Raw genomic sequence first — 27,329 nt, forward strand, 5'->3', positions numbered from 1 at the left:
GTGCAGGTCTGACTTCAGAACTCTGCGTCTCACACCTCCACGATGCGCAAAGAAAAAGAGTCGCAAGATTCGAGATCATGAGGGGATCAAATAATTTGAGCGGGCGTCCCCAACGCAGGCAGTCCAGATGCAATTAGAGAGCTGTCCGTGTTGAGATAGCTTAATGCAGGGGCTACTGTTGGTCGGTGTGTGTGACACACAATTAATCAAACGGGGGCGTCAGCAGAAGTCCGGAAGGGGAAGATTGTTTTCTTCATCCCGTTTGAGGACGGAGACGGAGTCCTTAAAAGCAATCAGAGATATATGGGATATATGTACAGTTCATACAGCGAGCCTTCTACGAGCTTTGATTTTGGCTCTGGGGGCACTCGTATAGCTGTGTGTAAGTTGCAAAATCTGAAGTTCTGTGTTGAGAAGCTTCTCAGCTGGATCCGAACATGAGAATGTCCATGTCTCGGCAGCCTCCAGTCACAGTGTAAGGACCCACGTTTCCATCGGTGGCTGCCATCCGCCATCCCCGCCAGACCCTGGCGGACAATAGAATTGTTGCGGGAGGCTGAGGAATGGAAAAGGGGGAGAGGGTCGAGCTGGAGAATTGAGACGCGTACGAGTTTTTTTACCCTCCGATTCGGAGGGTTTATGTCGTCATATTGCTCCGAATGGAGCGGGTCTCACTCGGTCCCGGTTCACGAGGGGACTGGAGCTGCACACCGCCTCCAGAAGATGGTGCTGCGGGATGAGACCTCTCTGAAACTACTCAATTTCGACGGAAGTGGTATATGAACTGATCATCCATTGTAGTGGAGGGTAAACGTTCAAACTGGGACTTAAGAGAGAGAATCGCTACTCTTTGACGTAGGCGTACTATAGTCTCACGATATGAGTGGGTGGATAACACGAGTATCAGAGTAGAAATCTAGCAAGTTGTATGTCATGAACTGCAGAATTGGAGTCTATTGTGTCTGTGACTCTTGGCCAGCCAGTGAAGCGTATCATCTCCACAGCCCTTAATCAATCTGTTTCTCGCACCCGATTCTGTTGAGCAACTCCTTTCGGCCGCTGTGCGTCCTAACGCCACTTACCCTAGAGCTTGAAGACTCCTTCCGCGAAGGCGACCTGTCCCAAGCCTTCAAGTCAATAGACTCCACGCCAACATCCTCCTCAATAGCTTCGATCTCCTCGTACTCGATCTTCTCCTCCTCCTCTTCCTCGTCATCGACATCGCTTCTAACATCCTCAGCGGGAGCCCCCTTGAGCACTCTTACCGAGACACGAATAATGAAAAATGACCACGCGCAGATAACAAGCTCAAGAGCAAGGAGAAAGGTCAAGAAGCCGTATCGAATGCCGTTGGTGAAGCATACCGTGCCCGCGGGGTCCTTGAATGGCTCGAGAAGGTGGGACCAGCCTTCTGTGGGCGCCAAGAATGGCCCTTCGATATCGCCCGGGGCGCCTCGGAAGCATGGCTCTTTCAGAGATCGGGGTAAGTCGTAGTAGACGCTCCAACAGGTCATGAGATAGAACACATGGCGCGTCCAGACCCAAACTAAGAGGAAGACGCCAAAGATTACATCGCAAAGGGTCGTGAAGCCGATGTACTTGAGGCACTTGGCTAGCTATCGTGACTGTTAGCAGGTGGCTTGGCGCGTGATTTCAACTCATGGAGGACTGACTGGGAAGATCAACTCAATGACGTCCATCAAGACCAATATGAGATGGCCGACGCGGGTTTGGTGATACGCGTAGCATGCGGCAATGAGCGAAATGGTGATTGCGTGGTGCACAATCATCTCCCAGTAGTCCTTGCGTCGAGCCTCGATGTTCACTGAGATGACCTGCTGGACCCAGTATGCCCATTGCACCATGATATATCCCTTCATCAACCCGTCGAGCTCTCGCTGGGGCCAGTTGTTCCACAGCTCCTTCATGTTGAGGTAGTATGGCGCCTTGCAATAGAGGTACTAGGGACTCGCCGGTTAGTTGACACTATGCCCACGAGGTAAGAACGCTGATCTACTATACCATTCCCACTGGCCATAGAACACTGTAGTACGTGAGCATCGAGCCCTGTTCTGAAAATCTCGCGACATCCTTCTTCTTCGATATGCCCCAGTGTCGACCAAGAGGCTCAAGAACATGGCGCATCAGTGCGGCCCGAATGCCGATGAGGAGAACCACGCAGAATGCAACGAAGTAGAGGTCGTCATGGCCGGCGCCATACTTGCCGGTGGTCGTGTTGTAATATGAGAGTTTGATAATTTTGGATGTATACGGACGCGCCGCGGGGATGCAGATATGTGTGACGAGTAGAGGGGCAGTTGTATGGAAGGCAAGGTCTGATCAATTAGAAGACTTCAGGTCAGCATTGACTTGTAGGATGAATGGGTGTGATGCATAGGAATGATAGAGGTGGTCAGCTTCCCTCCACACTGTTCGCGACGTACTTGTTTGATTGTCGAAGAGCCATTGGACAAGCTTCTTCCTCCGGCTCGTGTCAATGGTCTTTAACTTTTGTGAGTGAGCAAGCCTGGGCGCCCTGGATGCGACAGGCGAAGCGCGCTTCGTATGCGCGATCTCGGTGGTGGGTTCGATCATGGTCCTTGTCACGCAGTCGGGGCGAAGCTCAGCTCAGCTCAGCTTTCCACGAGAAGATGCCGAGGCGAAAAGGAATCAAACAGTATGTTTCTCGAGCAGAAAGTTGTGTGACAAAACTGTTGAGAAAGTGCCCATAAGCGCGAGTCGCTTAAAGAAGTAACAGTAACAATATTTCCCTGTCGGCGGCCCCCTCCCCTTCCCCCAACAGGGCGAGACCAAAGCTGCCAGCTGAGCAGGTTGGACCCTTTCTTCGCGCCTCGCAGGGGGCGGTGAGACAAGGCGGCGGGAATGCAGGGATGTTCATATTTGGGCGGGCAGGATCTTGGAACTGGCGGCCGTTAAGATCTCTGGCATTTTCCAACTTTCAAGTTTGTTTGCCCTAAGGCACATTATGTGTCTGCAACTTGAAGCTGCCCGTGGAACAATAGGGCTGAACTTTGGAGGCTTCCATCAAGGTTGATGCCAAGTGCCATTGGCAAACTGTAAGTCATCACAGCGACCTATGTGTTAGGCTTTCGCGATTGCCAATTGACCGCAAAAACAAAGATGCAGGGCATGCAAGACTCAGGGGAAATCAGCATCAGGCCATCCCCGCACCAATCAGGATAGGCTGACATGGGTGCTTGTCATCCTGCCATCGTCCCAGGTCCGCAGATTGCTTTCGCTGGTGGATACTGAGGCTTAGCTATCCGTGGGCCCGCGGGAACCCGAACCAACAGGATGGGAAAAGCCTCAAAAAAATCATAGAGGTATTGGCCTGTCACTCTTTCTCTGAGAAGCTGACGTGGGCCGATACATTGGCCTTCTCGGACCCAATATATTGTTTGTGTTCTTCAACATCTACTACTTTACCTACTAGTGTGCGGCAGCTCATAGACTCTTAAGATCGCGCACCTTGGAGGGTTAGAGCATTTACCAAAGTCAGCTAGCGATGTAAGCACGAAAACCGCGATAAAAATGTACTTATCTTGCTTCGGTAATTGAAGGTACGCTATGCCGCCGATAACCCCTCCGGCTGTGGGAGTCTCATCGACCGAGAGCTCCGGGCAGTAACAGGCGACGCACGGAGCCGCGACCCACCTTGCCCGAGTGAAAAGATATTGATTCGCTGCATCTGACGGATCCTCGGGGATCCACAGCTCCGGGAACCCATAAGTTTCGCCGGCCGGGAGAAAGCGGTATGCCTAGAATTGAGGTTGTCGCAATAATCCTACAAGCCGGCAGGCGAAAGAAAAAGGAGGACGGAAACATTATGTATAAGGCCAGTCATATGTCTCTTCCGGCTTGGAAGAACACGAATTGCCCATATTATCTGCGGCCGCCGATAGAGGTACCCGGTCGGGGTCTAGCGGGGAATCGGCGACAATAATATACGGCGTTCAATGCTCGCCGAGACAACCCGGTATCACCCGCCGAGTCATAGCATGCGTCCCATGAGACTGTTTTCTTAATGATGTTATCCCTCATTGTTCCACCTCGTTACACACATGCTTCCCTCGGGGCCAGATCCTTCACGCTTGTAAAATTCGCAATGGCTGCCGCATATCCTGCCATGCAGGCTCAAGCCAACATGCAGAATCCAGAAGGACTGGATCTATATGCTCGATTCGCGCTTGCTGGTGCTTTGAGTAGCTCCATAACTCATGCTGTCTTCACACCCGTCGATGTGTACGTCGTTTATCACCTCTTCTCTCACACGCAAACTCACAACGATACCATAGTATCAAGACGAAGATCCAGCTTGAACCATCAACCTACGACCGCGGCATGATTACGGGTTTCCGACAACTAATACGCAACGAAGGAGTCGGTGCTCTACTGATAGGTCTGGGCCCGACATTCACCGGCTACTTTATCCAAGGAGGCGTCAAGTTTGGCCTGTATGAACTCTTCAAGAAACAATCGATTGAGTTCATTGGAATCGAGAAAGCTAGAAGAAATCGTACGGCAGTCTACTCCGTCTCGGCAGCCTGTGCTGAGTGTTGCTCTGCTATCACACTTTGTCCCGCGGAAGCTACGCGTATCCGACTCGTGTCCGTGCCTGGCTTCGCCAACGGGTTGATGGGTGGTTTTAGCAAGATTCTGAAGCAGGAGGGTTTTGGTGCATTATACTCCGGATTCGGCCCAATCTTGTTCAAACAGTAAGCTGTGTTTCACTACTTCTTGGGCTGCGTTGCTGCACGTACTGACACCAGCAAAGAGTTCCATACACCGTTACAAAATTCGTCTCGTTCGAAAAGATTTCAGACTTCTTCTTCGCCCGTCTCGATGACTCCAAGACCGGCACTACCCAGCTCATGATTAATATGGGATCTGGTCTGTTATCAGGTTGTGCAGCTGCCGTCATCTCGCAACCAGCTGACACCATGCTGTCCAAAATCAACAAGACAGAGGGATTGCCTGGTGAAAGTACCGCGGTTCGTCTTTACAAGATTGCGGGCGAGCTTGGATTCCGTGGTTCATTCGCTGGGCTCCCGGCACGTCTGTTTATGATTGGTGGGCTCACTGCTGGCCAATTTGCCATCTATGGCAGCATTAAAACGGCTCTGGGTATGATTGCTTGGCTTTCTAACCATGTCTAAGCTAATGATTTGCTTGTAGGTGCTACTAACGGCGTAGAGATATCGAAGTGATCAGAATACGAGTATACTTCCCGGCCGTTAAAAGCTCCTCTACGGAATCTCATTGAGATCGAACCTGAGAGCGGCTGCGCATTGTATTATCGGGCTTCATTATTACTCTAGTTCATGTAGTGGACTCCATCGCGTTGCTATCGAATGATATCGTGCTTCATATCATTGACAGCAACTGCTTTGACCACGGCATCTCGGTGTAATTACGCAGCAAGCAGCAGCCCAAGCAATTGTGAACTCTTTTGGCATACGCAGAAGAACTTTGAACTCAATGCATCAGGTGGCATGTTTCCCAAAATAGAGATTGGCTTCACAGCATTAATGCTTCGATATCAGCACAGTATCTCAGCTAACGGGTGCTAAAGGAATAGTTCCGAAAGGGTATGTACCTACTTTACCCACACTACCTAGACAGATCTACCTTTGGTTGGCAGAAGTCATTGCTAGTGGCCGACCCAACATCACGAGGATGCTACTGGAAGCTGGAGAAGATACCGAATTCAGAGGAACACAGCTTCCTACCCATTCTTGCACTGAAACATCGTCGATTGGATGCCGCAGATTTCCTTCTACGGCAAGGTGCAGACATCAGCATAACATGCGTCGTAGGGATTAGAGGTAGGACCAAGAGGACGAACGCGCTTGAGTTTGCCCGGCATTGATCCCTGCACAAAACGGCAGACTGAATCTCAGAAGACCTGTCTAAGCGCGATATAAAGTGGAATGAATGATGGTAACGGACGATTTATAAGCAGATGAGGTAGCGATCTCTAGCTCAACACTCTGCTGTTGTGGGGTGTGAATCAAGATTGAAAGAAGACGTATCGTTCTTGTGCAAGTCTCCTCATCTGAGGGATCCGTCTGATACTCAGGGCCCTCGTGTACCTACTTCTTGACGTGAAACAGTACCGAATGATAGCGGATATGCCAATTTAGAGACTTAGTAGAATAGCATCTGAATGATATTCTCGTTGCTGACTCCGTGGAGGCTGGATATGAAATAGTAGGATGTGAGTACATTGTCACTGAGAATTGGGTCTCAAGTCTGTCTGGGGAGATATGTTGCCATGTAGCAACCGCGTATTACAATTATCTCAAAGCTGACCATGAACCCAAGAAGATCCAAAACTCCCAGCGTCAGAGCGCCACGCTCCGAACCTTTCCGGGTCCCGCCTTTCCAAAGTAATCCCAAAGTCCGTCACATCGTAAGCTAATAATACAATACAGCCCTGGTGAGATTGTTGTGTCTCTGAGCTCAGTTGATGCCCAGCATGGACGACGTTCTCCTGTCGCCAGGCTTCTCCTGCAACTGTCTGCGGTACGAATCAAGCTCCATCGTCGCCCACACGAGGGCAATCTTCCCCTTGTCGTAGCGATACATGCAGTGCTGGTGGAACTTGACGCTCTTTCCGTTCGGTTTGGCGTCCGCAAACTCCTGCACCGGCGTGCCCGAGATCTGCAGCCTCACAGCAACCTGCTGCGTCTCCTCATCAACGAGCAACTCCTGGATATTGAACCACAGTCCCGAAATTGCTTCCTGGCTGTACTGCATGCTGCGCGCGTAGTCCTGCACCGACAGAACGCGGTTGTTGTGTCGCAGCTCCTTCTTACAATAGCGCGGGAACTCCTTGACCATGCTACGCCGGTTGATGCTTGCGACGTACTTGCGGTAGGTTGCCGCCAGATCAATAGGTTCCGCGGGAAGACTCCGCATGAAGAAGCGTGGGGTGGTCGCGGCCTCGGGTGTCTGCAGGCGAATGCCGTCGTTATCCTGCAGCGTGAGCATGCGGGAGATCTTGCCCCTGTCGTCGAACCACACGAAACACTGCTCGTCGAATTCGTATGTCGCGCCGACAGGGTCGACGTCCATCATTGCCTCGGCGAGCGTGACGCGGTTGATGTATCGCACGGCAACGGCCTGGGCCTTCTTGTCGACGAGAAGGGTGTCGATTTTGATCTTGAAGCTTGCGAGGCCCTCGACTCGCGACCGAAGACGTTCGACGTGCTCTTCGCGTGTTTGGCTGCGGTTGTTGCGCATCAAAGTGTCGGCGAGGTGGTTGCCGATGGCATCGAACTTGCGGTTGTTGAGGCAGTCGAGGTACTCGCGCAGGCGGGCACCGATATCGACCTGGATTCCCTTGCCGTCGCCGTTCCATCTCTTGGAGGAGGGGCTTCTGCTCTTGCGGATGGGAATGCTGGTGGTGTTGTCGGAAGCAGCTTCTTTGACTTCGGGGACCTCGGGAGGCTTGAGCTCGGGGGACTCGGGAGGGGTGAGAAGGGTCTCGTGAGGGAAGCACGGAGCTCCGTACTCGTCCATCGTGACCGTGTTCATCTTCATCATGATATCTTTCGATGGGGGTGCGGTAAGGGGTTGGTGATCTGTTTAATCGACTGTGACGAGAGCATGTGTTGCCTCGAGAAAATAGCCTTCGTCGCGATTTCGATGGATTGTAAATGGGTTTGATGAGATGATGGGAATGTGGAAACAGGGTAGCACTCGGGGACGGGAGGTATCGAGCTTCTCGGCGTGAATTGTACTTGTAGGAGGTGAGCTTAGGTTGTAGATCTATGCAGATCACGGATGGGAATCAGGCCAGACCACGGAGACGTAATTAGGGGGGATTAGGTAAGTAAGGTACTTTCAATAAAACAGCACTGAAAACGATCGGGCGATGGGAATTACGAGAGCTCAGAACAAGATAGCAGACGACGTGGCCCGGCCGGGGGTGGTGTGACTGAGCAGAGGCATCGAGTGAGAGAGCGAGGGAAACTCGAGTGAGAGAAAAAAGGGAACGATGAAGATCTCCAGCTTTGCGCCACGCCTCTCGCGTGAATGACGTACAAATCCCCGCAATTCCTGACATCACCCGCATCCCTGTGGCGGCCAGCCGAACATCTCATCCCTCACCATCCCAGGACCATCCCTAACCATAAGCGGGACGCGCGGACCTAACCCAAACAGCCACCGCACCGCGCTAGTCCGCCAGATTATATGCTGGAAATAGCCCATGAGCCAGTCGCCAGGAGGGAAACCTCCGCTACATTCCAATCCGGCGAGCTACGCTACTCCAGGTGGCTTGGGTGGCTTTCCTGGGGCAACCGGGGGAAGAGGGGAAATGATGGTCGAGACTCTCAGATCATGCCCCAGGCTCAGAATGACATAGGCAGTGTGATAGTGTAAGGTACGTAGTCTCCTATTGAAGTGAACCCCAACAAAAACTTGGAAATCAGTTGAATCAAAGTCCGCCGAATTATGTCCAGCCAGCCTAGACCACCATCACGTCCCATCAACCATCAGACGGATGAACGGTCCCTGCGACGGGAAGTGGAACCCTCCCATTAACTCAAACCACCCAGAAACAACCCCGGTCCTCGCCTCCCGAGCTCTCGGAATCCCGGCATCTCCCTCACAAGCTTTTCAGCAGCTGAACGGGGCCGGCCCCGGGTTAGTGTAGCTTGTCGGCGTGGGCCAGTACGGCTGGAACAGGATCCCCGGGTCCGTAGACTTGTACGCCCCCGGGAACGAAACGAGGCCCGACGGGCTGGTGCTCCCGCCCCCGGACACGGAAACCTGCGCGCACGCGAGGTAGAACTGCGCTCCGCCCTCCGTGGCGGCGCCATGGAGCGCCAGGTGCTCGACGCGGACGAGGTACTCGCCTGATGGGATGCACGCCGGAATCTTGGTGGAGAGGATTTGAGTGTCTGTGACGTTATTCATCATTAGCTTTTGCTTGTCCAGCTGACGAGAAAACCCCCACGAGCCCACAAAACACTGAATCAGCCTTATGCGAAGGGAATCTGTTGCGGGCACGCGATTCACACGCTCTCCACAAAAGTCAGAGGGTCCTTATTCTTTTGAAACCCGCAGAAAGCTTTTTAGTCTCTGCATTTCTCCTCTTTTCTGCCCTGTTTCCCCCATTTCCAACCTTTTCCCTAACACTCAGCGAGTCTCTTCTCCGTCATATTGTCCTGGAGACAAGCAAAAAGAAGGCAGAAAATTGGAAACAACTCACTGGTAGAAGCCCACTCCAACCCACTGCTCGTAATAGTCGGCCTCTCGTGGTAGATCTTGAACCACACCGCCCCGCTGCCGTCCCACGTCGCCGCGGTTTGGCCGGTCGGCACCTTGGCCATGTAGAAGCTCGCCGGTCCCGGGTGTCCTACGACCCCGTTCGCCGCAAACCCGATTGTCGAGCCTGCCGATACCGGCAGCGTTGTCACCGTGCCGCGGTCGGCGGCGTCTGCTTCGTAGCAGCGAATCTGCGTCGACGACACACCGTCGGCCGGGCCGTTGGTGTAGAAGTTGAGCGTCTTGCGCACGTGTTGCCATTCCGGGTAGGTTGTGCCGCCGTAGACGAAGCGACCGAAGGTGTCTGCGGTCAAAGAAGTCAGAGCTACCTTGTATTGTTTTGTGTGCAGCGCCGACTTTGTGCATTTTGTGAGATGCGTACATGATAGTCAGACTTACAGTGGGCCTCGGCAGAGGCGACTGCCACAGCGAGCAGAGCGGTTGGCGAGAACTTCATTTTGCTGCGGTACTGGCGACTTATAGACGTATGACTTTGACTTCACTCTCTCAATCTCTTAGGTTGTCTGGAATTCAATCGTCTCGATCAATCTCGGCCGGCCGATCAACTCTTAAATAAAGCTGCCATCTCAGTGACTTCCATACCATCACGCTCAATGCTCACAGGGCGCTTGCGATCAGTCGCTTTCTTGACACTCACGAACGCTGTGAAGAAACTCCCAAGAGCTTCTTAATATCAGAAAAGTCTTTCCGGTCACTGGCGAAATATAAGGGGTCATATTCCACGAATCTCCTGTCTTGGGGGTCGAAACCGGAGCGAGGCCTCCGAGAGAAGGTCACAACACGATCCTTGTGCTGCTTCAGGTTGCTACCCGCCAAGATCCAGCGAACTACCGTTCGTCCAATGGGTCTAGGGTAAGCATATTGATCTCAATCGAAACTAGACCCAATTCTGAAATGGTTTCTTTCTCTCGCCTCGAGCTTACACTTTCTTCCTTCAATCAATATTCGAGTTGTTCTGGGTTAGTATAATGCGTTATAGCATTTATAATACGAACGGAAAGATTGAGGTTCTCGAGGAGACCAACGGGTCTATCATCTCCGCATTTAACATGTAAGGTACTGACTGCGACCACAAGCAGCCCACTTACAGCATTTTGCGTTATGTATTGGTCGGTCTGAGAAGTGCGGACGGATCTGACAGACAACCTTACCAGCACTAACTAAAGACCGCATCGAAACGTCCTCCTCGACAGTGATGCTGTCAAAAATTCATTTGTGAGATCAACCGTAGACTGCAATCCTATAGCGGAGACCATATTGCTGGAAAATGAGCTATCTATTGGCAGTGATATGTAATGGAAACCCGGTGTAACAAAGCATCCCATATCGCCCACTTCAAGCAGTGTCTATCTCATATCTGCCTCCGTCTAAGACTCCAATTCAGAATTCAGAATTCAGAATTCAGATTGGTGTCAGCCCATCTCATGTCTTACACGGCTCAGCAGCTGAAGCTGTTCCTGATGCGGCAGATCTCGTCACAGTTGACGTTGTCGGCATACGGGCCCTTGCAATCGCACTCGTTGGCGGGCAGAACGTTGCAGCAGCAGTCCTGTATCATGGGTTAGCGTTATATTGACACCCATTACTTCACAGCGAAACGTTTGTTGCAAAGTGACTTGGACAAACCTTTGCAGCTACGCCGCTGATGATGGCGAAGGCAGTGACGAAAATAGTGAACTTCATTTTGAATGGATGAAATTGATGATGATGATGTTTTTGTTGATTTGCTGGTTGATTTGATGTTTCGAACGTCTTAGACAATGTGAATTGATTGTGATGGTTGAGAGGTTCTTCTATTAGCTCTTGTCAATTGGAGGAGGAATGATGTTATATACAAATTTCTAGGAGAACTACCATCAACTCATAATGCTTTAGACTCCGGGAAAGCTTAACTGTCACTGATCGCAACTGCCTCTGGACAGAGCGTGCGTGCAACACGAGTCGTGTTGCATGAAAGTGTGGACGAGTTACACTGCGAATCCATGACTACGTAAATTGAACTGGCCGTGAATAATAATCAACTCTTCAAAATTACTTATCGGTCCTCGTGAGCTTCTTGGCTCTAAACTTGCACGAAGTGAGAGTGGACCTTGCTCCTGACTCAGTCCCAGTCACAACTGTATTCTAACTGCTACTATATCCACAAAAGCCGGTGGAAATTAGTTCTCAGCATAGTCCGTCGGGTTAATAGAAGAAGATCGACGTAATCAGTCCGATGTCTGGTTGGCACAATTTCATGAACGGGTCGCATCATGAGAGCTACCAATGAAGTGTCTCGACAGCGTACGAAGTTAGGCTTCTACGTTCATCCGGTTTTACTCCGTCCAGCAAGCTAGCTACACAAACATATTCGGCTCCGTACTACCTAAACAATGCATGTAATAATTTCAAAGAAAATTGATTCACAATCATTCCTTGAAACAAAGGTTGTAAATGTGCGATCGAAGTCGATTCAAACCAATTATGCAACCGAATGGAACTCTTCCATTCTCAATTCGCCTTTCTCTCCTTTGCAAGTTGCCCGCAATCAGCTATCTTCTCTTAATTGTAGCACGTGGTTGATTACGAGGTTCTAAGTCTAAACTTCCTCGGTCTGAACTTTGGTTGACAGCAGAGTAATAGTAAGTAGTTATGGGTAACATGTTTCTCTCTACATATGGAAGAATTATAGAAGACGAGAGCGTGGTGTGAGGGGATTGCATCGAAATCTAATGAGGTGCCGTATCATTGAGACGATAAACTGGAATGCTGGATTGTGAGACTTCCAAATTGACTCCGTGGCTGGTGTAAGGTAGTACAAGAGGAAATTACAACAATCCTTTAACGTTCCCTAGTTTGTGTTATATTCACTCAATGCCATTACCCCATGGCCTTATTCAATATCTATCCACTGTCCACGTACGAGATACATTTGTCTCTGCGTTAGTCTTGGAAATCTCATGTAGGACGTCCAAACGATGACTTCATCAGTTTCTCAACTGACTTCGCCTAGCCTTTTAGGACGCAAAGACTTTGGTCTAAGTTTCCCCACTAAAGCGCTTTTACGATGGGCATAACTAAGTGGACAGTTACTCAGGTGTTTTGAGATGATGCTTAGTGTTGGTGACTGATTCTTGGACAGGCCAGTCAGATCGAGGTGCGATGATCTTCTACATTTTGTACCTTTACAGCATCTCAGCGGACCATGCTTATCCAAGTGCATATAGCGTGCGGCGGAAAGACTCCGCATTGCCATTCAACTTGCCATGGTGTTTGAAAACGATTTCAAATTCATCATATGGGCCTTGACCTAGAATATATTACGAAAAGTGTGCTCCCATGAAGGCCAAATCCTCGCCTACGAGCTCATTCTTGTTACTCTTCTTGCCCTTTCTTTGGCCAGCCTTATTGGTTTTCGTAGTCCTGGACTTCGATCTGGATGGCGAACCGCAGCGGGCAGTCGTGCTTGATGTTTCTTCGTCCACGGAGAAAGGAGGGGCGGGCCTGCGAATTGAAAATTCAGAGATGAGAATGGAATAGCAGAACAAACATTGGCTCCTGGAGACGGAAAGTTACGCGGGCTGGTTATTTTTGCGTGAAGATCCCATGATCACGTGTAGAGTGCGTTTGTAAATCGGACCACTAGGTATATAGAATAGCTGGGATATGAGGAGTAGGTCATTGTTGACACGCTCTGAAAATTGCAAATTAAATAGTGTATCCAAGAGCCGATCAGTGAAGCTATATGTAGAGAGGTTGGACTGATGTCAAACATAAAAAGACAAAAGAGCCCGAGGGTTCGAACGAGAGATTTATCATTCTAGAAACCTCCCAGTCAAGCATTGATCAGTTTAACCGACTTACAGGCTCGGGCACTGCCGCCCTACTAAGTATCGCCCTTTACCTCCCACACCAGGCAGACATAACAATGGTAAAGCAGTTGGGCATAGTAAAGCCGGGCACATACAGCTCAGATCTGCATTCGTCAATTGACTTTCACCAGTTCAAGGTCGATGTGGTCTCCATTTTTCCTACCAAAATCGAACGCCATTGGCCATTCCCCTTTTGTAAGTCTCACCATAACATCGCAGCCAGGCCTAAGAGTCGACACGGTACGGGCGAGCAGAATCTTGCGTGTCACAGTCGTCATGAAGGCACGGTGAGTGATGCACTAACAATCAGAAACCCTCACATCCTACTGGATCCTCACCTTTTGTGCATGGTAGTTGTTGGAGTGAAAGCCTTCCGGCCAGGTCCTGCAGAAACCACACTAGCGTCCGCTTACAAGATGGGTTGATCAACCAGTCTAGGCGCAATGAATGGTGGCATTCTCATTGGCCAGTTGCCTTTTGTTTCGTCCACTTATTCGCTGGCAAGGAATGACAAGGCGGGGCGTCGGTAGAGCTAAATTGGGCGGGAGACAGAGGAAGGGGCAGCATGACAGCTAAGCATGTAACGTGCAACAGAGCCTCCTTGGAAGCGCGACTGCCAACGTGAAGGTGAGTGGGTATTTGGCGTTCGTTGACTAGATTGATTGGCCTCTCTCCTTTTGTATCGCCATTCATTGGATGTATGTTGGGGTCGCGGGGGCTTGGCAACCACCGCTACTACTGTGAGGCGTCGTTCATGAAGCCCTGATTGGTGAGTCGCCTTTTGTGAGTTGCACAGACAAAAGACGTGTGATGAAGGGCAGCTTCAGCTGCATACCGGGATTGTTCCAAACGAGGTATCCGCTGCCTTAAACCTGAAGGCGACCGCCCCAAGGTCGGTGGAACAAAACCACATGGGTCCGCCTCCTTGAAGCGTTTTGATTCCTTCCCCCATACCCATCTCGGTCAATATTCAACACCCCTATCGATCATTTTTTGCCTTCATATATCAATTAGTTGGGTGGTGTCCCTAAACAGTTTCTCAAGTCTACCTTGAGCTTCGGAACCTGCACCTGTAATCGGTTCGATTTCCTCCATGACGGCCCAAATATCACTGTTGCCTCGATAATCCGTGGCGTAAGATAGTGATGGATGCCCCAAGAGCTTTTGGCCTGCCCCCCCAGGCCACCTTTCATGACATCCCTTATGATCAACGATGGGAGCCCCTCAAGAACATCATCATCAGCGCCTTTTTGGGGGACGCTACAAGTAGTTCACTCACATTTCCGAAACTTTGCGAGTTCATGAAGGAGCACCATGGTTTTGATGCATCGTTGGTCAACCTCTGTACTGTAAACAACCCCAGCAAGACATTGTCGTCTAACGTACGCCGCGAACAGACCTGCCCAGTATCGCTATCGTCTCGGCCAGTGGGGCATCCGAAAGAATACGAAGAAAGACGAGAAGACGGCTGTAATCACAGTTATAGGGAAGCGTAATCGACCGGGGGGTAAAGTTGCTGATGTGGAAATTCGACAAGGAGAGATGATGAGGCCCGTGGATAGCAAACAGATCAAGAGATTCATCAATGATAGTATTCGTCATCATTCTGTCCCGGCATTGACCCCTGGCATGTAAGCTAGCATCCGTCACCCCCATCTCAACGCATCAGGCTACAACAGAACTCTAGGATATCTCAATGGAATCTTCCATACGCAGCGTACCGAGCTTCCTTCGCGAGGCGAGATGATCAAGCTTTTCCTTTCAGCCAAAACCCGCCAACCCCGCAATATCTCCGAGTCAATAGCCCCGACACATCGACTAGCCGAGGTGACGTTCAAGACATCATCTCTCCAACTTCTGCTTTGATTCAGAGGAAGACCTTGCTAGACCGGTCCAGCCTACTTCTGCAGGGCCGCAGGGAAGAGCTGTTGAGTGGATGCAATAATAATGACAGGAGGTAGCAACATCGTTCATATTTCCATGATAATTCGTGATCAGTACTGACCGTCTTCAAGGATCATATCTGACTGGCTTCATGACTACTGGATGTACTGCTTTATGACTGCCAAATTCTGGGGCGTTGGCCCTCAAGAATGGACAGCAGGGCTGATATCCGAAGTCACTACTGGCTCAGGCACCGTTGGAACACCGGGATCCTTGTACCCAATGTCTCCTCTCGCAAGGGTCTTCGATTCATCGCCACAAGAAACTCTACGAACCGATATCCTTCAGCCGACGGATCTCTGTCGGTGGGCAATACATCAGGAAGACACGGTGGACTACTACTGCACAATACCTTCGCCACCGAAGGAGCAGACGAGCTTTGATCTAGGGGATCAATCATCTTGGACCGAATGGCCTAGCTCTCAAACTTCTCGGTCCTACCAGACTTCCATTCAAGAAGCCTTCACAGCAAGCCGGTTTAGTGCAATTTCACCGGATGAAGTACCGATCAACAACGAGGTTGTTGCGAAGGTTTTGACCAAATCACCCGAGCAACTTTCACTAGATTCATGGGTATTTGCCATAATGACTGGCAACATAGACCTTCTCAAGAAACTTGTGTCCGAAGGTGTGCCCATACCCGACCTGGATTTCGCAGGAATTCACCCATATCATCTCGCAGCATCATTTGTAGACGGAGGTAGTGTCTGCTGCCTCGTTTTCTGCGAACTTACCAGGTCTTTGAGCAGAAGGTATCCGATCGCGTTGAAGAACATTGACTCCAATGGACATACTGTACTAGACACTCTTATGATCTCGATTTTGCGTTCCCACACGGACTGTCTACCCGCGGACGTGAGCACAAGCTTTGTTCACTGTACTCGCTTCCCGGGCGAAGAGAAGGACATTTGCGGCCGCTGGGATGCTGATTCACCAGCAGTACGACATCTTCACTCATCCGGACAATCTAGAGTCCCTGCACGGTGGAAGCATACCTTCTGTCACAGTTCTGTACAGGCTATTTGCCACAACATGATGGCTGTATTCCTACCACCATCGGCCCCGGATATTAACGCTTTCAGCGGACTTTTCCGACGGCGTTGCACCAGTTGCGGGCTCGAGATGAAACTGGGACCATTACATACTCTTGTAGCCGTGGCGTTTCATTTGGCAGAGAACGGTCAGAGTGGGGAAACGCTGTTTGGAGCACTGGCTTGTCTTGTTTGTCTTGTGGCACTTGGAGCTGATCCAGCGCAGATATCGGATCTATCAACGTGTGCCATGTTCTCGTCTCCAGAGGAGGGAAACTGTGATCACCGATCCATGACCGCAGTAGAGTTGGCAGACCAAGTCCCACAAGAAGTCAAGGATAATTGGAGGTCTTCTTGTAAACTTGGTTGGAGGTGCTTTGTCCTCATTCTGCGTCACGCAACGCCATCGCCGCAAGAAGACAGCCCTTTCGCAAAGTTCAGCAACCGAGTCAACATCTGCTGGATTCCCGAATATGACGATTGTGGAGAAATCCAAAACCCAAGAAGTGAAACGGATCGTGTTTACCTTGAATGTCCCTTCGACGAGATTCACGCAGGATACAACATAGCTCCAATCAACAAGGATCTGGGACTTCTCTGGGCAGCTATCCAGACAGAGCTACATACATACCGCAAGGTCACGACTTCCGATCCTAACATCTCTGATCATTTTCGGTTAGCTTCTCTATTGAGATGGCTGGAGGAGGAAGCTGACGACTTTGATACTCCACTGCTTACAGCAAATATGATGCAACAGCACACGCCATGTGGATGGTTTTCCGGAAGTCACAGTTTATTTGCGGTCATGGCACCCGATATGTGTTCACGACATTTCATGAACATGGACATCTGGTCACGAGCCTCCTTTGTGGACGAGATGATTCCTTACGAATGCGAAGTGTGAACTTTACAATCACGGAGACTGCGAATTAATACATGTTTCATTTGAGTGTGGAATGGGTTGAAAGCTATGCAGAAACGTCACCACATATCTCATAGTCCAGTAAGGGAACACCACGCTGCTAAGCGTTCGCCTATCCCTAAGTAAGTAAGTAACTATGTTATCTTTGCAGGGACATGTTCGATCTCCAATCTCTCACATGATGCTACTTTTACGCGTCTCTAATATCGTGAAATGTTCAAGCATATGTCGGGCTGAATGACGATCATGTTGATCGAATGTTCTTGAGTGCTTTTCTGCTCACTTTGGGGGTCACAACGGCGACTCGTCGAACACTGAGCCTACACAGTAGGCCTCTCTTTGAGCTACACCTCACCAGGGCAGGCTCGAGGCTAGCACAAAACATAGAGCGCATGTTGTACTGCGTCTATGATGTTGGTATAGATGCAGGAGGACTCAGGTGAAGCCCAGCATTTCTTTCAAAGTGCGGATAGATGGCATGGCCGCTTGTGCGGCTTACACCGCCTTATAAAGGCACATTATCTGATGACTGCTCAATATTAGAACACCTCCCGAGCCAGGGTTGCTTTAAGAAAAATTGCAATATAGCTTTCGAAAACGCCACATTAGGACATGTACAAATAAAGCCGAAATGCTGGATGAAAGAACCAAACTAACAACAGCTCAAAATCTCTTCCTCGCTCAGTGGTCTTCTTGCGTATAGACGGTAATTGTTTGACCTCATCTATCGTAGCAGGCGTCAAAATTAGTATTATTTTGCATTGCCACAGCCCACATATGAAAGCTAAGTCGGCGTAGGCCTGTCTTCTGACACATACATGCAGTTGATAGTCGTTGCCAAATCGATCCTTCAAAAGCTTCTGAAGCTTCCGCTTGTTGATAAATCGCCCGGCTATTTCTTGTTTCTCATAACTGTGACTGTAGGCCGATGATGAAGTCGCCGATGATGAAAAGCCTGTGCTTTGTCGAGTGGATGGTTGAGAGTAGTTGAAATTGTCATTACGAGAATAAGTCGGTCTGGGGGAGGTGGAAAATAAGGCGGTTAGGTAGTTCATCATCGAGAAGAGGGAGATGAATTGTCGATTCGAGTATCCAATGAAATCGAATGATAATTGACTTGCTCAGAAAATCGTGAGGTAATTGAGAAAAACATAACGAAGATGTTGTACGAGATTCAAGCCGGCTGCAGGCCTTTTTGAAGTAAGAAGTACAAGCCGATTTCCCCGTTAAGCACCTGTACGTACATGTACTAATGTTTTTGGCTTCTCTTGAGCGGGTAATGTTGTCTTGCAAGGGAGAAGAAAGACCTCTCATATTTCGTTTCCCCCCTTCCATTACGGGTAGATACCGAGCAGCCCATTAAATTGCACCTTAACAACTCCAGCATCTGCTGCATTCTTACTTTTGTTACACTAACCCACCCCTTTCGTTCGGCAGCTGGAGAGCTAAGTGCACCGTCCGCCGGCGCGGGGTATTGCCGATCGACAGTGACATCGTTCAGTATGCCTGACTATGTGGCTGTCTCTTTACTTGCTATCGGCCAGAAACATGGCTTGGATGGTAGTGGTGTGGTGCAGCAGGCTGAGGGCTCGGCGGTCACAGTGTGGATGGTCCAGTGCAATACGCGTGTCGGATATTCCCACCATAGAAGGCGAACGACTTCCCTCATGTTTCTCATCGTATCACAGACCAATCATAATCTGAGGTTGGTTCAATCCTTCTCTTAAAGGTGGGTTCGGTGTCTATGGCCGCCAATTTTGCGGCCTGCCTCAAGCTTTGAGTCACATTCGTCATGTTTAAAACTGCACATTGACAGGAAACTGTGACTGTCAGCTGCGCATGGCGGTGGCTATGACAATGCCGCACCAGAAGCAGGCAGCAGAGAACGTGTGAGCCTTACGACATTTTCACAACACAAAAACACACTTGCATCCAACCCCTTTGCGGATCATGACAACTACTTTGATCTACATATTCCCATCTATCCAATCCCGAATAAACCGGTATTATCTCCTCAACTACACGACTAAACCGAACTACTTCCTCACAATAACCTATCGCATACATCTCTGCAAGCCTTGAACAGGTGGGTTGCTCTCTTACTGCATGCACTGTTTAGCTGTCAAGACGTCGCAATATGGCAGAGAGGCATGCGTGCTGCAGCCACGGCGTAATATCCACTATTATGTTTCGTGCGGATGTCCCTGCCTGTTACGGGTTAAAAAGCAATCTTTCTGCACTTATCCAATTTCCAAGTCAATTCAGGCCGCTAAGAAATACCTTACAGATCTCCATAACGAGTCCGTTTCTCGAAGACCGAGCCTGCCTAATGCCACAGTCATTTGACGTCGCCGCCACTAGGGACGATATCGCCTGCATCCTTATGCGTAGTTCATGCCAAGATCTCAACGACAAACGCAATCGGTTCGTCCCACGAGGCAGTTTAGTGTCCCAACTTGACCACAAGAAGGTATCAAGCTTGTTAGGCACACTTATTCCTTCCGACACCGCTAAAGTCGCCGATATTGCACATTTCATTAGTCCTGACAATCAAAAAGGATGTCTTTGTGACGATGCTTTATGCACGGGACTGAGAATTATCTTCGCGACATTATTCATACTAGGCAAACCGGAAGTAATATTGGATATTTACCAATCTTCAGTTCATATCTGTGATGGAGCATGGCCATGCAACGACCCCACCTTGCCAACCTACTCCTCTCGTGCTGCTGAGGCCCTTCGGGAAGTCTTGCAAGCTCTAGATGCACACAACGAGGAACTATTCCACCAACTGCAATGGCAAATGAGGTCTCCGCATTTCAGTAAATCGAGCACAAATACTAGCAAGCAGCCTTACCGTCTATTGCATAATGAAATCACGTTGCCATGGTCAGAGCTCAACATGCAGGGGGAAATACTCGATGGGCAAGTCTCGTTTGTGCAAAAAATCAGCATTCACCGAGATCATCACGACTTTTCAGACGCAAGTTTGCAAATCGAACGGATCACCACTGGGGCCATATTTACTAATGACTTTTCGTATCTTAGCATGCCAAAACACCCGTAGAGCATTTTGCTTTGAAGGTTACCGATAAGGAGCACACGACGAAGGCTGCCGAGACTTCTTTCATAAACGAGATTGCTGCCAATCAAAGAACAACCCACCCTCGTATAACACCACTGCTTTCTGCCTTCAAACACCGAAATCGATATTATCTCCTATTCCCCTGGGCTGACGGCGACAGTCTCTACGAGCTGTGGAGAAAGCATGGCTTACATCATATTTCTACTGAGCATTGTCCGCCTTGGTACTCAGTTCGGTGGATGATAGATCAATGCTACTACATAGCCGACGCCTTAGCCACGGTTCATGGCTATGATTCTTGTGAAGGGGGGCGCTCTTCCGAGGCTCAGCTTCATCTCGACATCAAGCCGGAGAACGTTGTCTGCTTCCAAAAGTCCCACGACGGCAAAGTCTCATACGACTTGAAGCTAACGGACTTTGGTCTCTCTAAACCTTTCAATCGGAGTTCTCCGTCACGTCCGAGACAGAAGGCGGAGACAAAGACGTATCGGCCGCCCGAGCGAGACACGGATCTTGGGAAGTCGGTGGTGGATGAACCTTTCGACATATGGTGTTTGGGATGCCTGTTTCTCGACTTTATCACCTGGGCCATCGAGGGGTGGGGCGGAGTTGAGAGCTTCCGCGAAAGCCGCCTTTTAGAGACCGATGAGGACGACGTCGACCCAGAATTTCCCCCGGTACTAGAAGATACTTTCTTCAAAAAGAGGGTGCAACGAAGGACATGGTGGTGGCCACGCAGAATTTCTCGGACAATTGTTGCAGATCTGAAGCCCTCAGTAGTTTCGGTGAGTATTGCAACCATCAAATGACCCACGATTCTGGCCAATTCTTGATGCTGATTGAAATCTGTGTCAGCAATTCCGGTATCTCCGCGACCATGCACGATGCACCGAGGAATTGAGGAGATTCCTCAGTCTCGTCCAGTCCAGAATGCTGCTCGTTGACGGCAGTGCACGAGCAGCATCGAATGAGGTTCGAGATGTCCTGCAGGTGTGGAAGCAGAGCTTCATAGAGCACAGAGCCGAGACACAAAACCTCAATCCGACTAATCAGCGGGTGCATGGGCAAACGAATTCAGGCCTTTGCTAGTGGCTCTGGAAGTATGCAGATGACTTGTATGTGGCCGGCGCATGCAGCACTCCAACATTGGGGTACGTGGAATTGGGCATTAACGTGGCGTTTGCGGATTGGGAATCATTGCTTCACTCTTGGGCACCATAAGTCTGGACCGGCAGATGAAAGTGTCGCTTGTTTGTGACTTTTTCTTTTCGGAACGATGGTCCTTGGCGAAGAAGCGCGTTTACTCCGACAAGATTCCCTTATGGTTGATTGAAAACGTTTAGTCGAATGTTTGAATTCTACGTTGGTCTATCTAGATGGATGTGACCCTTATCGTCGTCCAACGCGGACTTAAGTTCGAGAGTAGGTGCCATCAGCATCGCAGACGCCCGCATGGACCTTATGTACACGCATCGTTGATATAACCACCCAGGCGTCTCATGTCGAAGCCATACCAAAACTAACAGACCAGCGCTCAAAGTTAGACTCCACCAGTACAAGATGGTGTCAATACGTCTGTTACTCTTCTTCAGAATCCGAGTCCTTGGCAGCTTTCTTAAGATCGGCATGGATTTTCTCCATCTCCTCCTGGTAGTTGACATTGGTTAGACGTTGTGCGAGAAATTCACAAACCTGTTTCGTCCCACCAAGATATATCAATACTCACCGGGGTCAATTTTCGAGGAAGTTGGACCTCGAGTAATCCAGCTTTTGTTGCCTAATCCGTCAAGTTAAGTAATTAGAGGATGCAAGATCTGGAAGTGAATAGCCTGAATGATCCAGAACAGCCTACCTTGATCTTGATCGTGTCTTTTGGGAAACCAAAGCCCAAAAGAGTCTTCTGTAATACCTTCGTGTCTGCATATCGATTGACAATCTTATCGGTCGCGGCGAACGCGTTGGTTTCGGCCATTTTTTGTCGATTGCTGAAACCCGGAATGTAGCTCTTGAGCCTCGATGCCCAAGATCGGATATTGGTGTCATCCATGTGAAGCAACAACGGGGCTATTCAGAATTCAAATACAACTTGTTTGACTGAGGAATGAGTTTTCTAGTGAAGCCTTCACGAGTTATAGCATCAGTGTGCACACACTTCCCATCTTGCCCTTTGGTCAGCAGAGCCAAGTCCTCTCCAGGCTCCAGTCAGGCAAAGTGCAGTTTTTTTGATTCTGCAAACCGCTAAAGTAGACTTCGGTGTCAGCCAGACAAGTGAGTGGCTGAGTCCGTCAGGCATTTTCGGGCGCAAAGATGCCTGGAGCTATAGCCAGGCAAAGGGCTTATCATCGCATGTCCTTTCGCCGATGCAAGCGAGATGGTCTCGGCATGGGGCCGTAGGGTAAGGCCACATCATCATATGGTACTTACATGTATAGTCCACTTCCACTACCTCCCAACAGTTGCGCTAAATCGGCAGGCTGCATGCAATGGCATAACAGAGGCGCAGAGCACCCACAGACACTAGGCTTTCTTGCCGGCGTTACCTATTCTTGCGAAGCGCAGCCAAGGTCAACCCATAATGTTGTTTCTAAGAGGTCTTTTGGGCTGCAAGTCTGCGAAAATGTCGTTGGGATTGGTGTGGTTGAGTGCGTCTGCAGTCAGCATGGCGCAGGTATCATGCCAGGCTACATATGTGCATTTTGTTATCACACAGTCCAAGGCGGGGTCGTAGCCCATGGAACTTCCATTTATCCAAGTCCAGACGGTTTGGGAACAATACCGCACTTCTTTCTATAGTTGGCAGATCGTGCCGGCGGTTTCGTGTATAAGCTACAGCAAGCGCCCGACAATAAACATCTGCCTGGTATAATGAGATGTTGAAGTTGCGTGTCTACCACTACCACATTCACGATGGAGTGGTTGAGCCGAAGATTGGACTTCGGCAAAAGCGACTTAAAACGTTTTGACTTTTGTTCGCAAGGATCTTCAAAGATACGGATTTTGCGATTGGAAAACTCTGATCGAAATGTGAGTTCCCATCTCGTCTCCACTGGCTAGCTAGGGCTTACCATTATCGCGAATGAAAGCATGTCGTGACTCCAGATATCTCCGATTTCACAACGGAAGATGAAATGATTGAATGGCTAGAATCGGTGGGTTCTTAAAAAAATGATTGTCCTCTCTCCCCGAATCCACTTGCTCAAACATTCGCTGTAGGAAAAGTCGACTCTAGAACTTCCAGGCTTGGTGCTTGTGATGCATCAGAGACTAGTTGCGACCGATCTACAAGGCGTTAAGGCGATTCCTTATAGAGAAAGTACTTTCAAAAGGCTGGCTGAACGTATGCACCAGCACCATTCGCTCTCGTTTCTTCTTAGGAGAGTTTCTACTGCCATCGTCAACTTCAGACACGTGGCATGGGAGATTAATGGAAAACCTTCGCCATCCCTAGGTAAGAAGTCTGGAGACTCCTTTCGGAGTGCCATTCGAACTTGAAGTACATCAAAAACTCGTTATTGTGGTGTTTCGAAGCGATCTGACGAAACGTGTATCCTAGTATATAACTGCAAGTCTGACACCGAATCCCCGCCGAGCGTGAATTACCCAGACGATGTTGCATTATCAGTCACTTCGTTTCCAAACCTTGGCGCAACGCATGCAGTCATGTACGGCTGTACACAACCCATCATCAAGTCAACTACCAAATACCTGAAGGACTTTGGGGGACAAGCCATTCATCCTCTTGTCATGCCCATGATATTCGCCGAGATAGAACGCACCCGTCTGTTCGATTTGCTTGATAAAGAGAGAACCACGCTCGAGCAGCGCATTTTGGATCTGGAAACTAAACTTCGAGGCGAAGCTCAGAGTCCTACCTCCGAGAAAGCAGACCCTGAGCCCTTGTTGCGAATGAGAGATTGCGAGTCGACGAAACTTTGGATGGATGTCAACCGGCTGAAGAATGGGCTCCACAGTCTGAGAATCCAGCTGCAAAACCTGATAGAACATTCAGAAAATCTAGCCATGACGTACTTCAAGCCTTCCGTTGAAGGTAAAGATGGCATTGATAAATATGTCGAAGAGCGGGGAACAGGAGACAGGATTGAGATGAGACTACGCGAAATGGTTGATGAGTTGGGCAGTAAGATTCGAACCTGTGAAGGCCTTCTTGGCGGCATGTCATTATCTGCTCAAATGGTGAGAGAAACTAAACCTAGCCTGTTAATCCACAAACATCAGATGAACTGACTGACGCTGATGAGCAGGAATCAAATTACTACACAAGACGCGATGCCAAAGTATCCATCATTATCGCAAATGCCACTAAGAGAGACGGCAGTCAGATGAGAAGCATCTCGCTGCTAGGGATGATATTCCTGCCTGGGACATTTCTTGCCGTAAGTTCAGACCTTTCGCATCCCAGTCATATGTGAGAACAGTCGTGCAGAACAAAGCAAGCTAATACTCAATAAGTCGCTTTTCTCAATGTCTTTCTTCAATTGGACCCCTCCAGATGGCGATCAAATTATCTCGCCGTGGATAGCCCTTTATGGCGTCCTTGCTGTCGTGATCACGTTGGTCACTGTCTGGAGGATGAGAAAGTGGATGGAGGCAGAAGAGAAGAAGGCCAAAGAACAGATGATGAGGGAGGTCAATAGTGATGGCGACTCTATTGTATGAATCTGGCTTATTACCCGCAGTGTACTTTGGAGATATCATGTTGCCCTGAATGACCTTTGCACAACAGAACGTGTGCGAGTGCCTGGAATGGAGGGCGCGGATCAAAGAGGAGCTCGTCCCAGACTATCCCGTGACGAAGCCTTTAGAACTCGAGTAGGAATGGATGATCATCCTTCAATTCTCACGAGATAACAAGCCCGTCGCACAATGGTTGCCATACGGTACGCAACTGATAGAGGTATGTTCGCTGAAGTCATTCCCGCTCCGCAATAAGCGACCAGGGACATGCTTTCCCCGCATCATCTCGCCTCCGCATTGTCAACTGTCAACCGATCGACACCACACAAACTTAGTCATGAACGTGGAGGTCTCCAGACCTTTTCGTCCATCCTCCTTCGTGATTCGTGCAAAATCAAACCGGTCGAACGGGAACGATGTAACTCCAATGCTGGCCCAAAGACATTCGGCGCGAAAGTTCGTTGCGACGGAGTAGATACGATGCTGATGTCGCGGAGATTCGGCCGGGAAGAGCCCGATTTGACGATGCTAGGAAACTATTCAATCCTCGGGCGCCGTCGCGGTTTGCCGGTGGGAGGTAGCGTTAGGGTCTTCTCTCTTTCAGCTGATGTTCTGAGCCAATCCTGTTGTTCATCGCTTTTTGACCCCGTCAGCCACTGGACCCCTTGTTGTCAGCTCAGGAGACCTGCTACACAGTTTTTGAACATGCGCCGTACCTGTACCTGGGCTGTTGGTGTGCTTTGCACTCTACTTGCTTTAGCCTCCGGGGTCTGTGCCCAAGAAACTGAAGACGACACTGGACGCAAAACTTGTGTTATCAAAGCTAGCGGGACCAACACGACCGACGACGCGCCTGCTATACTCGAGGCATTCACGCAGTGCGGCCGGCGCGGCAAGGTCGTGTTCGAGCCAACGACATACTATGTCAACTCCGCTTTGAATGTCACTTGGCTGGACGACGTCGAAATTGATCTTCAGGGAACTCTACTGGTACGTTACCGTTCCACGACAGGCTTGTCGTCCTCCTTCCCGATCTTGGTTCAATTTGAGTGATGCGCCAAGCCAAACAATACCAAGATTTTCGTTTTATGGCGATCAGCTAACGCGAGACTGCCGGCTGTTAGTGGAGTACGAACATCTCGTACTGGCTCGCCAACTCCCTGGATGTTGGGTATCAGAATCAGTCCACTGCCTTCATCCTCGGCGGCAACAATGTTCGTCTCAACGGCGATGGGCAAGGCACTTTCGATGGCAACGGCGACTACTGGTATGAATGGATCAGACAGCAGGCCAATACTTCCAACTACCCTGGACGCCCGCATGCTCTCACTCTCAACGGGCTGAGGAACTCTGTTGTAAAAGGGGTAAACTTCTTGAGAAGTCAGATGTGGTATGAACATGTTCCCATAGTGCAAGGTGGAACGTCACTAAGTTTAGCAGGACTTTGTCCATCATCTACTCTCATAACGTCGTCCTCGATAGCATCTTGGTCAACAACACCGGAAACCGATTCCAAAGCTGTATGTCCAGCACACCTTGATTAGAATCTGCCCTGGGCAAAACAATGAGTCTTGCTGACATCGCATAGCGAACACGGATGGTGCCGACACGATCCGGTCTTCCGGTATCAAGTTCAACAACTGGACTGTCTACAGCGGCGACGATAGCATCTCTCTCAAGGCAAATAGCACTGATGTCAGCATCACGAACTCCAAGTTCTACAATGGCCTGGGCATTGCGCTCGGTAGTATCGGGCAATACAACGACCAGTTTGAGACCATCGAGAGGCTGAAAGTCGAAAATTGCTTCTTTGACAACACATTGCATGCCGTAGGTTCCCTGCGCCCTTCTCCTTCATCACCGTCATAGCCCATCAGTACTAACGACGTCATTAGGTTTACTTCAAAACCTGGACTGATGATCAGAATGGCTACCCTCCTAATGGTGGCGGTGGCGGACTTGGATGTAAGTTTGAACCTGTCAACACGCGGCAACACTACTGATGAGAACTTGCTGATCACCTTGACTTTGTAGTTGCATCGGACATGTCTTTCAAGAACCTCACCGTTCAGGGCATGCGCGGCGCCGCGTTCGCAATCTCCCAGTGTACTCGTTTCCGCGGCGCTCCTGGGGTAGGCAACTGCACAAACTCGCAATTCCAGATTCGTGATATAACCGTCGACAGTATGGCCGGTACGACCAAGTCATCTCGTGTTGCTAGTCTCCAATGCAGTGCTGTCGCACCCTGCACCAATATCGGTCTCTTCGATGTCGACCTGGAGTTTGCCAACGGGACTGCTGCTACTTCTTACCTATGCGGAAATGCTGTGAACCCGCAGGGCTTCAATTGTACTGGGACTCCTTGTGTTGGAGGAAGCGCAACGGGTGAATGTTGAGCGAGGATGTCCGAGACTCATGGTCATGGAGGTAAGGTGATATTCTGTCCATATTATGTGTCAGAGCCGACGTGTTGTTCCGGCGGT

The 27,329-nt window shown here is 49.8% G+C and overlaps 9 protein-coding genes across 9 annotated transcripts; 5 read left to right on the top strand and 4 right to left on the bottom strand.

The window, feature by feature from the left end:
• Nucleotides 1-936: 936 nt before the first annotated feature.
• Nucleotides 937-2,947, bottom strand: HER10_EVM0011791 (TLC domain-containing protein). Its single transcript, XM_035481210.1, has 4 exons — nucleotides 2,445-2,947; nucleotides 2,023-2,336; nucleotides 1,674-1,961; nucleotides 937-1,616 (listed from the first exon to the last, which is right to left on the bottom strand). The coding sequence occupies exons 1-4, from the start codon at nucleotides 2,593-2,595 to the stop codon at nucleotides 1,008-1,010; spliced, it is 1,362 nt and encodes a 453-aa protein (XP_035337740.1). The 5' UTR covers nucleotides 2,596-2,947; the 3' UTR covers nucleotides 937-1,007.
• Nucleotides 2,948-4,090: 1,143 nt separating this feature from the next.
• HER10_EVM0006933 (uncharacterized protein) lies at nucleotides 4,091-5,320 on the top strand. Its single transcript, XM_035476504.1, has 4 exons — nucleotides 4,091-4,263; nucleotides 4,317-4,736; nucleotides 4,796-5,145; nucleotides 5,197-5,320. The coding sequence occupies exons 1-4, from the start codon at nucleotides 4,127-4,129 to the stop codon at nucleotides 5,226-5,228; spliced, it is 939 nt and encodes a 312-aa protein (XP_035337322.1). The 5' UTR covers nucleotides 4,091-4,126; the 3' UTR covers nucleotides 5,229-5,320.
• Nucleotides 5,321-6,241: 921 nt separating this feature from the next.
• Nucleotides 6,242-7,995, bottom strand: HER10_EVM0003818 (SnoaL-like polyketide cyclase). Its single transcript, XM_035473482.1, has one exon. It carries the CDS (start codon nucleotides 7,567-7,569, stop codon nucleotides 6,484-6,486), a length of 1,086 nt encoding a protein of 361 aa, XP_035337085.1. The 5' UTR covers nucleotides 7,570-7,995; the 3' UTR covers nucleotides 6,242-6,483.
• Nucleotides 7,996-8,646: 651 nt separating this feature from the next.
• HER10_EVM0003078 (glycosyl hydrolase family 61) lies at nucleotides 8,647-9,754 on the bottom strand (the record flags this gene model as incomplete). The annotated part of the gene is made up of 3 exons (XM_035472764.1): nucleotides 8,647-8,930; nucleotides 9,242-9,601; nucleotides 9,697-9,754. 3 exons carry the CDS (start codon nucleotides 9,752-9,754, stop codon nucleotides 8,647-8,649), a joined length of 702 nt encoding a protein of 233 aa, XP_035337023.1.
• A 4,560-nt stretch (nucleotides 9,755-14,314) lies between these two features.
• Nucleotides 14,315-16,239, top strand: HER10_EVM0004176 (uncharacterized protein; the record flags this gene model as incomplete). The annotated part of the gene is made up of 5 exons (XM_035473828.1): nucleotides 14,315-14,499; nucleotides 14,567-14,800; nucleotides 14,857-14,990; nucleotides 15,439-16,119; nucleotides 16,196-16,239. 5 exons carry the CDS (start codon nucleotides 14,315-14,317, stop codon nucleotides 16,237-16,239), a joined length of 1,278 nt encoding a protein of 425 aa, XP_035337103.1.
• Nucleotides 16,240-19,044: 2,805 nt separating this feature from the next.
• On the top strand, nucleotides 19,045-21,490 carry HER10_EVM0002756 (uncharacterized protein). The gene is made up of 3 exons (XM_035472452.1): nucleotides 19,045-20,049; nucleotides 20,115-20,936; nucleotides 21,007-21,490. Exons 1-3 carry the CDS (start codon nucleotides 19,396-19,398, stop codon nucleotides 21,238-21,240), a joined length of 1,710 nt encoding a protein of 569 aa, XP_035336997.1. The 5' UTR covers nucleotides 19,045-19,395; the 3' UTR covers nucleotides 21,241-21,490.
• Nucleotides 21,491-21,684: 194 nt separating this feature from the next.
• On the bottom strand, nucleotides 21,685-22,308 carry HER10_EVM0004449 (uncharacterized protein). The gene is made up of 3 exons (XM_035474093.1): nucleotides 22,004-22,308; nucleotides 21,878-21,928; nucleotides 21,685-21,798 (listed from the first exon to the last, which is right to left on the bottom strand). The coding sequence occupies exons 1-3, from the start codon at nucleotides 22,196-22,198 to the stop codon at nucleotides 21,730-21,732; spliced, it is 315 nt and encodes a 104-aa protein (XP_035337127.1). The 5' UTR covers nucleotides 22,199-22,308; the 3' UTR covers nucleotides 21,685-21,729.
• A 1,253-nt stretch (nucleotides 22,309-23,561) lies between these two features.
• Nucleotides 23,562-24,396, top strand: HER10_EVM0004265 (uncharacterized protein; the record flags this gene model as incomplete). Its single annotated transcript, XM_035473915.1, has 1 exon — nucleotides 23,562-24,396. Exon 1 carries the CDS (start codon nucleotides 23,812-23,814, stop codon nucleotides 24,394-24,396), a length of 585 nt encoding a protein of 194 aa, XP_035337111.1. The 5' UTR covers nucleotides 23,562-23,811.
• A 1,155-nt stretch (nucleotides 24,397-25,551) lies between these two features.
• HER10_EVM0011840 (exo-rhamnogalacturonase B) lies at nucleotides 25,552-27,242 on the top strand (the record flags this gene model as incomplete). The annotated part of the gene is made up of 6 exons (XM_035481257.1): nucleotides 25,552-25,836; nucleotides 25,971-26,236; nucleotides 26,287-26,366; nucleotides 26,435-26,676; nucleotides 26,742-26,811; nucleotides 26,881-27,242. The coding sequence occupies 6 exons, from the start codon at nucleotides 25,552-25,554 to the stop codon at nucleotides 27,240-27,242; spliced, it is 1,305 nt and encodes a 434-aa protein (XP_035337745.1).
• Between the last annotated feature and the right edge of the window lie 87 nt (nucleotides 27,243-27,329).

The sequence above is a fragment of the Colletotrichum scovillei genome (genome assembly GCF_011075155.1).
Source record: "Colletotrichum scovillei strain TJNH1 chromosome Unknown Contig00002, whole genome shotgun sequence".
NCBI classification, from domain to species: domain Eukaryota; kingdom Fungi; phylum Ascomycota; class Sordariomycetes; order Glomerellales; family Glomerellaceae; genus Colletotrichum; species Colletotrichum scovillei.